General features: G+C 31.0%; 2 protein-coding genes and 1 long non-coding RNA gene across 5 annotated transcripts; 1 reads left to right on the top strand and 2 right to left on the bottom strand.

Annotated features, from left to right (window-relative positions):
* Positions 1 to 1,427: 1,427 nt before the first annotated feature.
* LOC141450794 (uncharacterized) lies at positions 1,428 to 7,505 on the bottom strand. 3 transcript variants are annotated; one of them, XR_012456325.1, is made up of 4 exons: positions 7,227 to 7,505; positions 5,548 to 5,745; positions 4,295 to 4,390; positions 1,428 to 2,290 (listed from the first exon to the last, which is right to left on the bottom strand). It is a non-coding gene; the product is annotated as an uncharacterized lncRNA (long non-coding RNA). The 3 variants fall into 3 exon arrangements; XR_012456326.1 differs by lacking the exon at positions 7,227 to 7,505 and adding an exon at positions 5,942 to 7,209; XR_012456324.1 differs by lacking the exon at positions 7,227 to 7,505 and having other exon boundaries at positions 5,548 to 7,200.
* A 3,282-nt stretch (positions 7,506 to 10,787) lies between these two features.
* LOC141450790 (mitochondrial import inner membrane translocase subunit Tim13-like) lies at positions 10,788 to 12,836 on the top strand. Its single transcript, XM_074121598.1, has 3 exons — positions 10,788 to 11,223; positions 11,655 to 11,723; positions 12,540 to 12,836. The coding sequence occupies exons 1-3, from the start codon at positions 11,116 to 11,118 to the stop codon at positions 12,636 to 12,638; spliced, it is 276 nt and encodes a 91-aa protein (XP_073977699.1). The 5' UTR covers positions 10,788 to 11,115; the 3' UTR covers positions 12,639 to 12,836.
* Positions 12,837 to 13,798: 962 nt separating this feature from the next.
* Positions 13,799 to 15,789, bottom strand: LOC141450789 (uncharacterized). Its single transcript, XM_074121597.1, has 2 exons — positions 15,634 to 15,789; positions 13,799 to 14,296 (listed from the first exon to the last, which is right to left on the bottom strand). The coding sequence occupies exons 1-2, from the start codon at positions 15,646 to 15,648 to the stop codon at positions 13,895 to 13,897; spliced, it is 417 nt and encodes a 138-aa protein (XP_073977698.1). The 5' UTR covers positions 15,649 to 15,789; the 3' UTR covers positions 13,799 to 13,894.
* Positions 15,790 to 16,220: the final 431 nt, after the last annotated feature.

The raw sequence follows: 16,220 nt of genomic DNA, 5'->3' as shown, positions 1-16,220 counted from the left end.
GCTCGTCGCTCCAAAAATATGTAATCTAGTCAAAACACCTCTCTCCACATCAACAATCTTGATGATATGTTCTTGGGTAATGGTTAGGGAGATGTGTTCACCTCGACGGTCGGAAGGCAACTATTCGCCCCACCCGGCCCGGCCCGCGCGGCGAACTTTCTTATATACCCTCTAGATAGCGTCATATCACCATGACAACGGGCTCCCCCCTACTTTTAGTTCCACCAGCTGTCACTAGATCGCTCGTGCTGTCTCTTTTACCTCTCGTAGCCTTCCTTGCACACTCTCTAGACTTTGGCAGCTATTGTTGTAACCTTACTATCTTCTTACACACTCTCTAGACTTTAGCAGCCATTGTTGTAATCTTGCTATCTTCTTACACACTCTCTAGACTTTGGCAGCCATTGTTATAATCTTGCTATCTTCTTACACACTCTCTAGACTTCGGCGGCCATTGTTGTAACCTTGCTTAATGCTTCTTACACACTCTCTAGACTTTGGCAGCCATTGTTGTAACCTTACTATCTTCTTACACACTCTCTAGACTTCGGCGGCCATTGTTGTAACCTTGCTTAATGCTTCTTCACACTCTCTAGACTCTGGCAGCCATTTTTAACTTTTTTTTCATATTTTCTTTTCATTTCTACGCAATTTTTTCATTTTTTTTTTTAATTTTTCATATAATTGAGAGATTAAAAAGGAAAATAAATACAATATTGTCATAATTAAATCGTTTATTATTTATTAATTATTGATACATTTTTTACAATAAATTTTTATAAAATCTTTACAACCTCATATTTAACCACGTTGGTGACTCTTTAGACTTATATAGGACTTCCTTTCACCCATATTTAACCATGCTGGCGACTCACAAGACATATATAGGACCACTTTACACTCACTTTAAACCACATTGGCGACTCACAAGACTTATTTAGGACCACCTTACTCATACTTATAACCATGTTGGTGACTCACAAGACTTATACAGGACTATCTTACACACACATTTAACCATGCTGACGACACACTGGACTTATACAGGAATATCTTACACTTACATTTAACCATGTTGGTGACTCTCGAGACTTATACAGGACCTCCTTTCACTCACATTTAACCTTGAAGGTGACTCACAAGACTTACAAAGAACTTACTTACACACACTTTTAACCAAGTTGGTGACTCGCAAGACTTATATAAAACCACTTTACACCCACTTTTAACCAAGTTGGTGACTCACAAGATTTATAATGCACCACCTTACAAACACATTTATCTTACTTTTTACCATGTAACTAGTATCCTATTTGTTAATTTTGTCAGTATATATATTTTAAAAAATTAGAAATATTCTATCATTCAAAGCGAAAACCTCGAAAAATAAACATGTAAACTTAGCAAAGGCTCCACTTTTTGTTAAGGTATTTTTTAAATTCTAAAGGAACAGGTGTGCTTGGAACGTAGAATACTTTTCTTTTTTTTGTTTGTATATATAGATTGACAAAAGTAAACAAATTAATAAATAGGTTACATGTGAAGCGGTAAAAAAATAAGCTAACAGCGAGTGTAAGATAGTCCTGTATAAGTCTAGTAAGACGCAAACAGGGTTAAATATGAGTGTAAGTTGAACCTATATAAGTCTGATGAGTTTCTAACGTGGTTAAATGTGAATGTAAGATAAACCTATATATGTTTAGTGAGTCGTCAACATTCTTAAAGGTGTGTGTAAATTGTTCAATATAAGCCTAGTGAGTCGTCAACTTGGTTAAATTTGAATGTAAAATTGTTCTAAACAGGGTGAACCAGTAAGTATTGTCCATAGACCTACTGTGTGTAGTACATCTTAAGTGGAGTTCAATGACGAACAGTGGAAAATATGAAGTTGGCCAATATGTCATTGAACTCCACTTTAGATGTACTACACACAGTAGGTCTATGGACAATACTTACTGGTTCACTCTGTATAGGCCTAGTGAGTCGTCAACATGGTTAAATGTGAGTGTAAAATATCAATCAACACATTAAATGGAAAAATCATTTTTTGAACACTTTTTATTCAGCAAAAAAAATTACTCCTTTTTTAACTTGCAATTTTTAATTTTGATAAAAACATGCATATTACATATAATAATTACATACCATTTTTAATAGATTCCTAACAAAATTAAATATATACTAAATATGAGAATATTCACACTGGATTGATGTTTTACGTCTTTTTCACTGGGGCTTCCATTGATATACAGTTTTGCAGGCAGTACTCTGGAATCACCAGTATTTAATCCTGAAAATTAACATTATTTATTGTAATTCAAATAATTTAAATGTATATTGAGTTTTACCTAGTATTAAGAAGCACGAGAAAAACATCTATTTATGTAAATTATAAATTAAATAAACACTATGATTAACCTAATGAATTGATCTTTTTTTTAAAAAACCTAAATCTTTTATCTGTTTGTCACTAATTTAGTCGTGAATCGCGATTACGTTTTACTAAACTCTAAACTTGACTACAATACTGACAATTCTCTTATTATAGAAATGAAATTTGCAAATAACAGCTTAAAATATTAAAAAAACATTGCTGTCTGAAAATATATAGGTAGAAATGAAGTGTTGAAAATAGGTAGAAATTTGACACTAAGGATACGCTACACCGAATAAGTTGCCCCATTAACTAAAGTATGTCACATAAGTAAAAAAAGTTTAATGAACTTTAAGCGGAAATAAAACTAAAAAGAATTTACTCGGAGTAACCTACAAGATCGATTAAAAGCCTACACAATCTAAAAACTTAAACAAACTTCAAAAATAACATTCATAACTTAGTTTAATCGATGCACTAATGAGCTACACAAACGAATTCTGAGAATGTTGAGAGCATTCACAAATTCTCGTCACATTACGTATTGAAATTTTCTTTAAATATAAAACTTTTCCTTAAACATAATAATGAAGAAATTCTTCAATACTATACATCTAAAGTAAGAGCTTCATCAAAACAATAAAATAAAATCGGGAAAAAAGGATTTCGCTAGACAGAGAATAAAAGATTTTGAGGTCATTATGATGAATGCGAACCGTAGAGCATGTACTCTTTTCCTAAAGATTTTGAGGTCATTATGATGAATGCGAACCGTAGAGCATGTACTCTTTTCCTAAAGATTTTGAGGTCATTATGATGAATGCGAACCGTAGAGCATGTACTCTTTTCCTAAAGATTTTGAGGTCATTATGATGAATGCGAACCGTAGAGCATGTACTCTTTTCCTAAAGATTTTGAGGTCATTATGATGAATGCGAACCGTAGAGCATGTACTCTTTTCCTAAAGATTTTGAGGTCATTATGATGAATGCGAACCGTAGAGCATGTACTCTTTTCCTAAAGATTTTGAGGTCATTATGATGAATGCGAACCGTAGAGCATGTACTCTTTTCCTAAAGATTTTGAGGTCATTATGATGAATGCGAACCGTAGAGCATGTACTCTTTTCCTAAAGATTTTGAGGTCATTATGATGAATGCGAACCGTAGAGCATGTACTCTTTTCCTAAAGATTTTGAGGTCATTATGATGAATGCGAACCGTAGAGCATGTACTCTTTTCCTAAAGATTTTGAGGTCATTATGATGAATGCGAACCGTAGAGCATGTACTCTTTTCCTAAAGATTTTGAGGTCATTATGATGAATGCGAACCGTAGAGCATGTACTCTTTTCCTAAAGATTTTTGATTAGGAAGAGCAAATTCGTTGACAATTGGAAAGGTAAGTACTACACGATTTCTGTCAGATGTCACAAAGTGCAGATTTTTTGTATCAACAAACATATATTCAATTTTCTTTTGTTAAAAAGTTTAATTTAGTAAAAAATTATTGAATAAAGACTACAGAAGTTGCATGCGATTCTATTATATTTGATATAGAATTTTTCATTAAAATTAAAACAAACATGATTGAAAATAACTATTTATTAATTATTTTAAGTTTCTCTGTCAGGTTTAAATGTTTTTTAGCAATTCTTTTTATATTTTATTGATTTATATATATATATCTTTCGTATAATAGAATGTAAAATATGAAGTCTTTGTAAAAACAAAATAGGTATGAAAATAAACAATTTTTTTCTTCAAATTTAAGGTTTTTATTTATTCTCCTACTAAATAACACTTTTTATTTTCACTTTAAATCAAAAAACCATTTAATAAGGTTGTGATACAAACATGCAATTTACCTAGATCTAAATAATAAGTAATTGATTCATAAGAAAAAAGTCATTTGTACATACACATTTGAGTGATGTTTTCTCAACGTCTTTTTCATTTCCACTTCAGTTGATGGATGGTTTTGCAGTTATTGGCTCACAGTATTGGCTGCTTTCAATCTGAAAATCATTATTCAATGAAATAAACAGTTCATAGAGTTAATCTTAAATTAAAAAGCATTCTATTCAATGATACTACAAATTTAAACGCAACCATTTGTTTAAGATAAATTTGTATCTTTCAACAATGTAAGAAACAAATAAAATATTAATACTGAAATTTTAGTAAAAATCTTTTAAACATATCAATCTTTTAGAACGTATTCATAGCATTGTCAAACATTAAATTATTTTAACATGAATTACTCCTACGATGCAATTTAACTGTAATACTAAACTTGTTTAAGTCAAGTTACACTCTGCCATAAATTTAAATCATTAGTTTATTAGGTTTATCAACCAAAATAAACGATTTTTCAAATTCAACTTTGTTCAAAATTATTTCATTTAATTCATTAAATCTAAAGAAACGCATTTAATATCTATAACTGATGAATTATTATTCATAAAATTAAATAAATGTGACTGTAATTAAACTAAAACAATTATGTGCACATGACAATAACTTTGCAAAGAAAGGATTTCGCTAGATAGAGTACAAAATATTTCGAGATCATAATGAATGGTAAGATCAATGCGAACCGAAGAGCATATACTAATTTCCTAAATATTTTTGATTGGGGTGACTGAATTCGTTGACAATTGGAAAGGTAGTAAGTACCCCATGATTTCTGTCAAAGTACAGATTGCTCCACACCAGCTACTACAGCAGTCTTATATTTATTACAGAGAGTTTTTAGTTTTTTTATCAATGTTTTAAGAGAAATGTTTCAATACATGCTCTAGATCATAATAATATAATGAAAGTACTTTGTTTACAGAAAATCGTAAATGCTGTTCAAGAGAAAATACGAAAAATCAGATTCAGTAAATTTGTAGTTAGATTGACAGATTTTCGCCAAAAGGAGCCATCAAACTAAATATCAAAATTTGGATTTTCCATTATTTATTTTCATCTCACACAAAACTTGACGATTCGTAAAAACATTTATCGAAAACAAATATTTCCGTTGAAAACTGAAGAACATTCTACTTGATCGTATCTCCTTGTAATTATCAAGGGTAAGAAAAAGTAATTGAATTGTAACGAGTGGTTGGTGGATATTAAAGTAAAGGTAAAAAATTAAATGGCAAATTGACAAAGATAAATAAAATACCTTATGAAGCCGATGTAAAAGGAAAGGTCTTGTTCACACTTGCTCCAAAAAGTACTTCTCATTCTACTCCTGCTTGTAGGCACTACTACCCTCTTCATTCTTGTTACGAAATAGTCAAAACCATTACCAGCGAAATACAGAGCAAGTAACTTCTTATCAGTCATATTTATGAAGCCATTTAATTTTTCATCTAAAGTGCTGAAACCACCATCATGAATTAATACCAAAGTTTCGATATATTTCACACCTTTTTCAAGCCCTAAAATGTATTATATATACACATTGTCATCTTGTTATTTTGTTTTTATACTGGTTATGTTACACGAAGTACAACAATAATAATAGCATGAAACGATTATCCCAAAATACATAAACAATTGTATGTAATACCTACATATGTACGTTACTTAATATTATTAAATAAGGTTCCTTTTTATTAAATCTGTAACAGTTGATTTAATGACTCTTCAGTTATACTGTTAATGTAATATAAGTAGTCAATTTCAAGTACAGGTCTAACTCGTTCTACAAGCGAATTAAGCTTAGTCATCTTCCTCGTCTTGGAATCTTGACTTGTGGTTTTCGTTACTTCACTTCGATATAGAGCTAACACTTCTCGAACCTTACTTTTTATAGATCTTCGTAAAGGCTTAAGAATTTTTTAGTCTCATGAAAATGAGGTTACGTCCGCAGTGCGTAATAATACTAGTAATTTTGCCCGTGGTATGACGTATTTTTATTATACCCCTTATCGGTTTCGGTCTTTCAACCATCTCAGAGGTAGAACGTGATTAGGGTAAGGATTTCAACTTCACAGGTCTCCCCGGGCCCCACCATACTTACTAACTGAGCAGACTGAGTAAGGGAGGTTACGTGGGGTTATCCAAAATATTAACGAATTGTCAAACATTTGTAAAAATTATGAATTAAAATAATTGAAATCTAGTAAATGTTAAAAGGAATTTTTTTTTTTTTTTAACTCTGGGCGAGTAATATTTTATAACTGAGAAGTTAGAAATTTATTTTATGCGGTAAGGGGGAGCGAAATTTAAAATATGGCATTTTCACTGAGAAATAATTATTGTTAAATAAAATATGGATGAATATGTTAGTCAAATCATTTCCTGAAACCTGAAGTAAAAACGATTAGAAAAGATGAACATTACTCATAATTTCACTAGAATACTCATGTTTCCGTATAGGACAGTTAATACTAAGGGCAATGCTAGATTGTATACGCTACGTCAATTTATTTTGAGAAACAAAAAGAAGAACCATTGGATAGGAGGATCTTTTCATCTAACTTTACAGAAATGATGCTGCTCCTGGATTTAATAGTTAACACTAAAGCCAATGCTAGATTGTACTAATTAGGTCCATCCATTTTGAAACACAAGAAATAAAAACCATTGGAAATAGGAGAAATTGTTTTCTAATTTCACTGGAAGACTGCTGTGTCAGTATTTGATGTATTTGATGCTAGATAGTACATATTGGGTAGATGTAAAAACAGGAGTGTTCGGGTGAAAGTAGAAAACGATTTCTACTTTTTCCAATGGTTTTTACTTCTTAATTTTCAGTCTAGATCGACCCAACATATACAGTTTCCTACGAATTTATCGCTTAATGCAAACAGATAATACAATCAGTTTTCTAAGGTATGTAAAGTTCTCACTTACGTAGTTACAGCAACATGAACTTAAAACTATCAATCAGAAAATTTAAAAAAACATCAAATTATGAGGTAAACAGTGAATTTAAAACATGGAATTTTTTTTAGAGGAAAACTTTTTTTTAAAATACTGATGATATAAAATATTTTTCACACACGTTGATAAACATTTATTACTGTTACTGATAAGCAAATTATTACTGTTGCAACATTATAAAGTGCATATTTGGACAAAACCGAATAACCTTTTTACCCAACTGCCTTACCAGACAGTAGTTTCGTTAGCGTTAGGAGGTTATTTATTGTTTATTATAATAGTTACAAAGTACATGTTCATGCTTCCTAGCGGTAATTGCTGGAACTAGTTCCTACGTAATTACATCTTTCTAGTTTAAGCTATTGCCGCTAGATAGCATTGGCGTCTATTTTTCCCCATTCTTAATTTTAAAGTAAGAACAGAATGTATAGAACTTCTAATTAGGTTGCCCCATTTCTTTAATTTAAATATAAGGACTTCAATTTCTGATTTATTCTTTGATTTAAATAGAGCAAATACCGAAGTAATATATTTATAAATTCCACTCTCTTTACAAGTTATGTATAATAGAACCAACCAATCTTATGAAACTATTTTAATTTAACAGTTGTAGTAATTTAACAGTAGGACAGTTGTATAAGGGTTGATCATCAAAAACTGCACGAAAAAGCGTAACGTTGAAAATCATTAATAGACAGTAATATTGGTATAACAAAGGAGGAAAATTCTTAATAAATCTCCATAAGATGTATGGAATATTTCACTATTTTCAAATAACGTAACTAAAATTTTAGTAAGTAAATCAATAAAAAATAACGATTTTTATAAGAAGTTGAAGATGTAGAGTAAAAGTTGTCAACAAATCTAACGTTGTCCCTCAGCCATGGTAATCCATTGTATTAAAGCTGTCCGAGAGGACAGTTGTATAAGGGTTGATCGTTAAAAAGTGCACGAAAAAGCGTAGCGTTTAAAAAACACCCAACTTTGACAATTTTTTTCTCTTTTTCTATAAAAAATAAAATTCTCAAATTTTCTTTATAATGTAGGGCAAATCCTCCTTAATGACTGTAATGTCTTGCAACAACACAGATATAATAGAGTTCGAGAAAAAAGTTGCTGAAAATGAGCAAAAACGGCATTTTCAAAAATTGGTCTTGTACTTCTTCTTCTTCTTCTTCTTCTTCTTCTTCTTCTTCTTGTTACCTTTTTTGTAAACAACGTAGCGCCTAAACGCGCTAACCGATTTTCATGAATGAGGTGTCCATTCGATTCGAAATTTTATGTAGATGTGCCTTTTGGGGGTCTCGACACTGTATATCAAATGTGGGAGGAGTTAGCCCCATGTACATAAGGCCCCTCTTCAAAATTATTATTACTAATTACTCTGCAAATCTTTGCCCGATTTTCATAAAAATTGGTAGGATGAAAGGGTTAGGACTCCTCTACGTAACATTAAAGAGACGATCTGCTCTTACACCTGTTAAGGGGAAGTACAGCAATCGTTTCAAATTATCGACGCGTTAACTGATTTTCATGAATGAAATGTCATTCGAATCGAAATTTTGTACAGATTTGCACTTAAGTCTCGACGCTGTGCCACTTAAGAAGGGGAGTTTGCCCCAAGCAAGTAAAAGTATTATTACTATTATTTCTATAACACTTAGTCCGCTTTGATAAAGTTTAGCACGAAGAAGTGGTAAAAGCTTCCATACGTGACTCCAAAATGCTACTATGCTTTTACACCTACTAAGAGAAAGTATTGCAATCGTTTAAATTATCGACGCGTGAACTGATTTACGTCAATCGTCGAATTGTCATTCGATTCGATATTTTATGAGAATAAAGCTTTTGTGGATCTCGAGTTTTCAACATTAGAAACGGAGTTTGCACCACTTAAGTAAGGCCCGCCTTAATAATCAATAACTACGACCAATTTGATATATTTTGTTATTTACTCACAAATACCTTCCAATTTTAATTGAAACGTTTACCGAAGAAAACTGTTGTTGCGGATTCTTTTGGGACCGTTCATTTAAAAGACCTCTCCAGTGGTAGTTACGGGTGTGACTTAACACCATATCAGGTTGTAATGAAACTATTGCTTATTCCAAATGTTAAGAAAATCTGTAAAGCAAAAAGGGAAATCTATCCAAAAGGTACAAAAATCTCTTTAACAAATACTTACAGTTTAAAATGTTAAGTATAAGGGCTGATTAAACGCCAAAAGGTACACAAATCAGCAAGAACCCAACATTTGATTAATACTTCATTGATATCATTTAAGAAATTTTACTGCATTAACTTTTCATTGATATTTTTAGAATATATTAGATGTCACAGACCCTTATGCTGGCCATTTTCATCTACAAAATATTTGTTCAAGTAACGCACCATTTCACTTAGATTGACTGTAATATCTATTAATCTGCAATAATCAAACTATTAATCACAGGTTGAAAGAAAAACGTTATGTTTATTTTATTTATTTAGTTTTTAAATAAAAATCGTCGGTTTAAGTTAATTCTTCGATTAAAGTGATTGTTACTTTATGTATTCAAGGGTTAAAAATAATAGGTAATAATTAATCTGGGTTAATATTAAACAATATAGTTTTCTTCAACTACATTCTTAATCTAGGTGTTCTTCCCACAATCTTATATATATATATATGGAATATAAAATAGATAAGATTTGCACATAGTATTTAGGACAGTTAATTATTAAAGTATTTTACAGCAATTACTCAATTAAAGGGACTGCATTAAATTACAACTGAGAAATGAATAATTTACTTGTTATTAACTGTGTGTTATTTGTGCTCTCAAATACTCTGTTAGACGAATTGAAGATTCAAATTTTGTTCTAACTTCGTGATTCAAATTTAAATAGTAATCAGAACTACCTTTGTCTTTTTTTTATTTTATTTTAATGTGCACGTGTATGTGATTACACAGAATAAAGGGCATAATAGAGATAAATCAGAAAAATAATGTGGAATAGAGTTAAAATAAGCTTCTATTTAGTTATGATGAAGAAATATACATTTTATTATTATTCTCACAAAAAAATTATTATAAATGAAGTGGCCAGCATAAGGGTCTGTGACATCTAATATATTCTAAAAATATCAATGAAAATTTAATGCAGTAAAATTTCTTAAATGATATCAATGAAGTATTAATCAAATGTTGGGTTCTTGCTGATTTGTGTACCTTTTGGCGTTTAATCAGCCCTTATACTTAACATTTTAAACTGTAAGTTTTTGTTAAAGAGATCCATTAAACAACAGTAAGACTTCAATCTTCTGCCATTACTTTATGCTAATATGAAAATACATTGAAAGTGACAATAGATTGGCTGAAAGGTGACTTCGTACTTAAATGCATAGCTGTCAAACTTTTATCGGATGACAATATCACTTACTACTTACTTAAAACATATGTATGTACATGTAATCAAAGTGCAGTCCAAGGAAAATGATTCTGCTTTAGTGACAAATTTATTTTATTCTTTAGGAGGGGGCTAAAACTGAATATATTTTTTATAATGCTTTATTCAATTATTTAATTAATTAACCGGTAAAATAAATTTAACAGGAGAAAAAAAGTTTGCGAGATAAATAAATGTCGTGAACATGACACAGGTATGTTAATTTTCCCGTTTTAGGTTATAACCAAACAAAAAAAAGCCTCGTGGACTGCTTGTGCTAGATATTACCGATAGTATGATTTCAGAAAAAAATACCTTAAATTCTTCTAATCGGTGAATAATGAACAGTTAGGTCGATTAATTTTTCTGACTCCTTAAGTACAATCTCAAATTTCGTGTAGTTTTACTTAAATCCTAGTTTTGAATTGAGATGAACATGGATTCTTTGACCACGGGGCTTTCTGGATCTCAAAAAGATGAGTTGATGGAAACAGTTAAACAACAAATAGCAATTGCAAATGCTCAGGAATTATTAACAGTAGGTAAAATTCTTAAATTTGTACCTTTATTATTTAAGATTTTGTGTGATGTGTGTGTAATATCTATAAACGTGCTTATAGATATTTTGTACATTAGCAATGGTGTTTATTTCAAGCTATCATTTGGAAAATTGTGCATAAGTAGTGTTTGGGATGATGGCCACTTATTCTAGACCTAAACATCTTTAACTTAAAAAATTTCTACTAGGTTAACTGGGTTTGGTTTGGAGAATCAAAATTCAATAAATTTGCGTAAACTATTTGAATATCTTAGGTAATTGAGACTTTGTTGGAGAACTATAACATGTTATATTATACAGTTTATAATATAACATGTTATACCGTTTATAATATGGTATGTTAATTTTTACATACCTTAAATGGCTAAATATTTGCCTTACATTAATATAAATGTATTTATTTCTTACAGAAAATGACTGAAAAATGTTTCAAAAAGTGTGTTGGAAAACCAGGAACTTCTTTAGACAATTCTGAGCAGGTGATTGCACAAAATTATCTACTTACTTATTGGTCTTTAAAATTTAATGTAGAAAAGCATTGTAGCATTTTTAACTCATCTTCCATTCAACTCAAATCCCATCGCCATTTTTGTGCTACTTCATAAGCCTTTACCTATTGCTTTCAGTGCTTCAGTCATATCCTAGTTCTGCTTGGTTTGCCGTGTCATATTCTATCTTCCAGTCTCAATTTGTAAACCAAATTTGCCAACCTCTCACCCTCTTTTTGGCAATTTGTTTGGTTGATATATCTTATGCTCCTCCTCGTCTTCCTTAACAACTAATTCGATTTTTTCAGTCTTGATAAGGCACAAGGCTAACTGAATTGAAAAACCTACATATTTGTGTAGTGCATCCTACAAAAGTAATTTGGGCATGAAAGACAGATGAATAGGTGCGTATGTCTTGTAGCTAAAATTAGGAGTGAGATATTTTTTTTTTTAAATTGTTAAAGTTTAAACTGAAGATAGAGAAGGTCAAGATGATAGTGGTCCGATCTGCTTATGTTCCAATTCGTACAATGTAATGGCCTGATCTCTGAAGGAATCAAATCTTAACTAGCTGCAGGTAATTTGAATGCAGTATTTCCTAAATGGAAGACTGGAAAGGAGTCGGATTCGAATTCGAGCTAATTTGGACCGCGAATCTCTCGTTTAATTGATTGAGAAAGGGCAGTAACGACTTCCTAGGGAGAGAAGGATTACCCGAAAAATAACATCCTCGCTTAAATTTTATAATAAGTTAAAATAAAAATAAGTTTTATTTTTAGTCATTTAAAATATTATTCATTTTTTCAGAAATGCGTATTAATGTGCATGGATAGATACATGGACTCATGGAATTTGGTATCGAAGACCTACAGTAATAGAATTCAAAAAGAAAGGGATAGAAGCTAGCAAATTCTTTCTTGGATATAGGATCCAAAATTTAATTTTGTAACCAAAATTTAATAGCAGTTTGTTTAAGACGACAGAGTGTTTTGTTTATCAATTTTGTTTATAGCGAGCTTAGAAAAATTACGTTTCGATAATTAAATGGGTAAATAAGTTGTATGAATATTTAAATAAAAACTTATTAATATTTGAGACTATAAATTTATTTGTACTGATTTTCTGTTTGGAATGTGTTGTTTATGTGTGTGTATTCGTCAGCCTTTGCATTTCTTTAAATCAGTATTTGTTAGATGAATTATAATAAAAACAGTGATTCTATGTACGATCAAGTTTAAACTATTCTCTTCTTTTTTTTCTCAAATAGCTTAGTAATTTTGGAGCTCCGGGTTTCTGGTCAATTATTTACAAATGGATGAATATGCTTATTCGTGGAATTGTCAATTTTACATCTATAAAGTCTTTCATTATTCACAAACTTGATATAGGGCGATGCTTAATTTGCGAATCGCCTTAGCAGATATTTAACTAAATTATTCTCATCATATATTCTCAATAAGAATGCGTAACGAGAAAGAGAAATCTTTGTATCCTTATGACACACCAGCACGTTGGACCTGTTGACCAGCGTTGAAGCTGGTTAAAAATAACTGATTGAAATAATAACTGATTATCCGATGAAGTTAATGTTGTTTAGGAAAGCTCAATCAACGCTTTCTACTAGTTCGACCAGTCTAAATTCTGGTAGGTTACAATTGAAAAACAAGTTTACTGTAAGAAGAATACATTCAGATAAAGTTGTCTTGAACTGCCATTATTTAAGAAAAAGAAAGTAAAAAAGGTAGCTCTACTGATAAATTATTTTTATTCGCACAATTTTCATGATCGGAATAAACTACCATGAAAAAATTTCACAGTCACTAAAAGTATTAAGAGCAGAAGAAAGAGAACTTGTCTTCTAGAAAATGTAAAACACTAAAAGTTTCTTTAAGTGGTGAATGTGGCGCCGTGAAGTCACTTGTAATGACTGACTAGTGCAGAAGTTGACTTAAAGACACTGTTTGTTAAGAGATAGTGATCTTTCGCCCAAGAGTGGTTGGAAGAAGTTGAAGAGGCTATTTTAATCTTAGACAAAAACTAATGTATATATTATTAATGTAATAAGCTTTAAGATTTCTAAACACTAAATTCAAGTCTTATTTATTTTTAAAAACATATTTAACATCAACATTAATTACTTATAGTTTCTTTTTATTTATTTATTATTTGGGACAAATATAAAACCTTCGATCATCATATTTTGGAGGTGCATTTGATGTGGTAAACAGAAAAGGTAAACCAGAATTGATTCCTTGATTGTTGTACTCATTAAGGTTTGACAAATGTTGGCTATTACTTGTGGAAGTTGATGAACGATACAATGGCCACGGAATCCCATCAGTATAAGCTGATGCAAGATCTTGCAAAGATACTTGTGGTTCACTATTTCTTAACATTGCACCGTGATGGAAGCCTGGATATAGATGATGGTGATTAGGTAGATGGTAATTTCGCCAGTGAGGATGATGAAACCATTTGAAGAAATGACGACTTTGAATAGGTCTGGTATCTGTTGCAGCACAGTGAAGAATCGATGTTAAAAGTATTAAAGTAGCTGTAACACCCTAGAAGCATAATTATTATATATTTTGAAAAATGTAAAGCAGTAATAAAAAATAAATAAATGTAGCCAAACAGTTCATTAAGGTCTTGGATTTTTTTCCTTGGTAAGATGATTTTAAAAGATAAATGTAATAACTTTTAAGAAGTAGCAGATCAATAAATTTCTAAGAGGGGAGAGAAATTTTTAAAAGAACAAATAATGTAAATTAGAATTATCAACTGAGGAAATATCTTCACAAGAAAAGCTTTTATGTATACGGAGATGCTAAAGAAAAACATTGAAAGTGATTAATAAAAATAAAGAATATGTTATTATAATGAGACTTTTTTTTCACAAATCATTGAGAAACGACAAAATTTCATAAGTCAATTCATGAAGAAATTGACCATGGTAGTCCCGCTTACATTTTATTTTTAGCAAGTATAATTGACTTTCTCCTTACATCTACTTATAAAAAATGTCCTACGCAGCAATCAGCTTTGCAATCAATTGCATGAAATTAAAAAAAATAAAAAATCCTGAATGTAACACTAGTCATAACTATATCATTTAATCTCGTCTCCAACTTATTACAATCAAGCCATAATAGTAAATGCTAAAAAACTAGTACTTTGCTTCAGAAACACCTTATTTACTATTCTAGACACTAAGCGGAATTACGGTCGGTATTGAATTTTCTTCTAATATCAGCGTTTGTTTCATTAATTTGTGGTGAGACTGCTTTTGAAATCGATTGGAACAAAAGAGAATTACATGGTAAGATCTCAGTCTTTATTTTGCCTAAGAAGCACAGCGCTGAGCATGCTTATTCACCTTTCTTGGGATTTCCATTAAGTGGATCTCCTCAGAGATCGTTACAACTGTCAAAATACATAATTTTTCTGTCAATTATTTGGTCTACCTAAAGTAGGTTTATTAGGGGAGATTCTAGTATAACTGCTTTCAGGCATAATGACATTTCTACAGATATAGATAGAGATAAATTGATAAAGAAAGCCTGCAGAGCTAGCTGCAGCAGTTTAACAACCCAAATTTGTGCATATTCAAATTATTATAGTATTAAAATTATTTTAAAAATTACTGTGCATCACTATTTTTTTGATAATGATATTTTATAATGAATAAAGCTCCATTTTTTTTGTACATATTTAAGTTTACGCAATGGACAAAGGAAGAACCACATTATTCTAAAGTACATTACAATCCTTAAGGAATCTCTCTTTTCTAATAAACTACATTTTAAAAGCTAGACAAAGATGATAAATAAACAAATGAAAAACTACGAAAATGATGAAATTATATTTTAAAAACATAAATAAATAATCAAGGGAAACTTACCTTAAAATTGATCATGCTAGAAAGGTACAAAAAGCACTAGAACAAAAAGTAATACATATTATTTTATTCTCCTGTTTAGATAGATGTCAGCATTTTTCTTTTTCTGTAAAAATGTCACAGAATGGCTGATTCATGTGTTTTAGTCACAGTGAAATTAGATCCTTAACCCGTTGCCGCACACTTTTAATTTGATGATCGTGCTCAGAAACACACTTTTTTTTTTCTCTCAATTGTTTATGACTGCCAGATGGAATCAAGTGTAAGTTGTATATTTGGAAGTAAAAATTATCACATTTGGCCACGGTTTTTCCAAAAAACCTCTCGACGGCTATAACCGTCATTTGCTCATGTCATTTTTTCTCTTTCCAGAGCAAATGACGGCTATGACCGTCGTGACGACTATACAGCATTAGCTTTACTAATTCAATAATTAACAAGTGTATGCGGTAGTACACTTCGTACTAACGCTGTACTTTTTTTTATTCATTAAAATGTGCACGACGGCTATAGACGTCGTTTGCCTACATATCAACAAAGATCGGACGGCTATAGCCGTCATTTGCGGCAACGGGTTAAATGAGAGAAAA

The sequence above is a fragment of the Rhodnius prolixus genome, unplaced genomic scaffold (genome assembly GCF_049639745.1).
Source record: "Rhodnius prolixus isolate KJV_2025 unplaced genomic scaffold, Rpr scaffold_8, whole genome shotgun sequence".
In the NCBI taxonomy this organism is placed as follows: domain Eukaryota; kingdom Metazoa; phylum Arthropoda; class Insecta; order Hemiptera; family Reduviidae; genus Rhodnius; species Rhodnius prolixus.
Note: the sequence above shows the minus strand (reverse complement) of the source record. Positions and strands in the feature narration are given on the sequence as shown.

Bases quoted from the DNA above. Each gene is read 5' to 3' on its own strand.
- LOC141450790 (XM_074121598.1), top strand. From the start codon at position 11,116: ATGAACATGGATTCTTTGACCACGGGGCTTTCTGGATCTCAAAAAGAT. The intron at 11,224-11,654 runs GTAGGTAAAATT...TATTTCTTACAG, and splicing joins ATGCTCAGGAATTATTAACA to AAAATGACTGAAAAATGTTT. The intron at 11,724-12,539 runs GTGATTGCACAA...TCATTTTTTCAG, and splicing joins CTTTAGACAATTCTGAGCAG to AAATGCGTATTAATGTGCAT.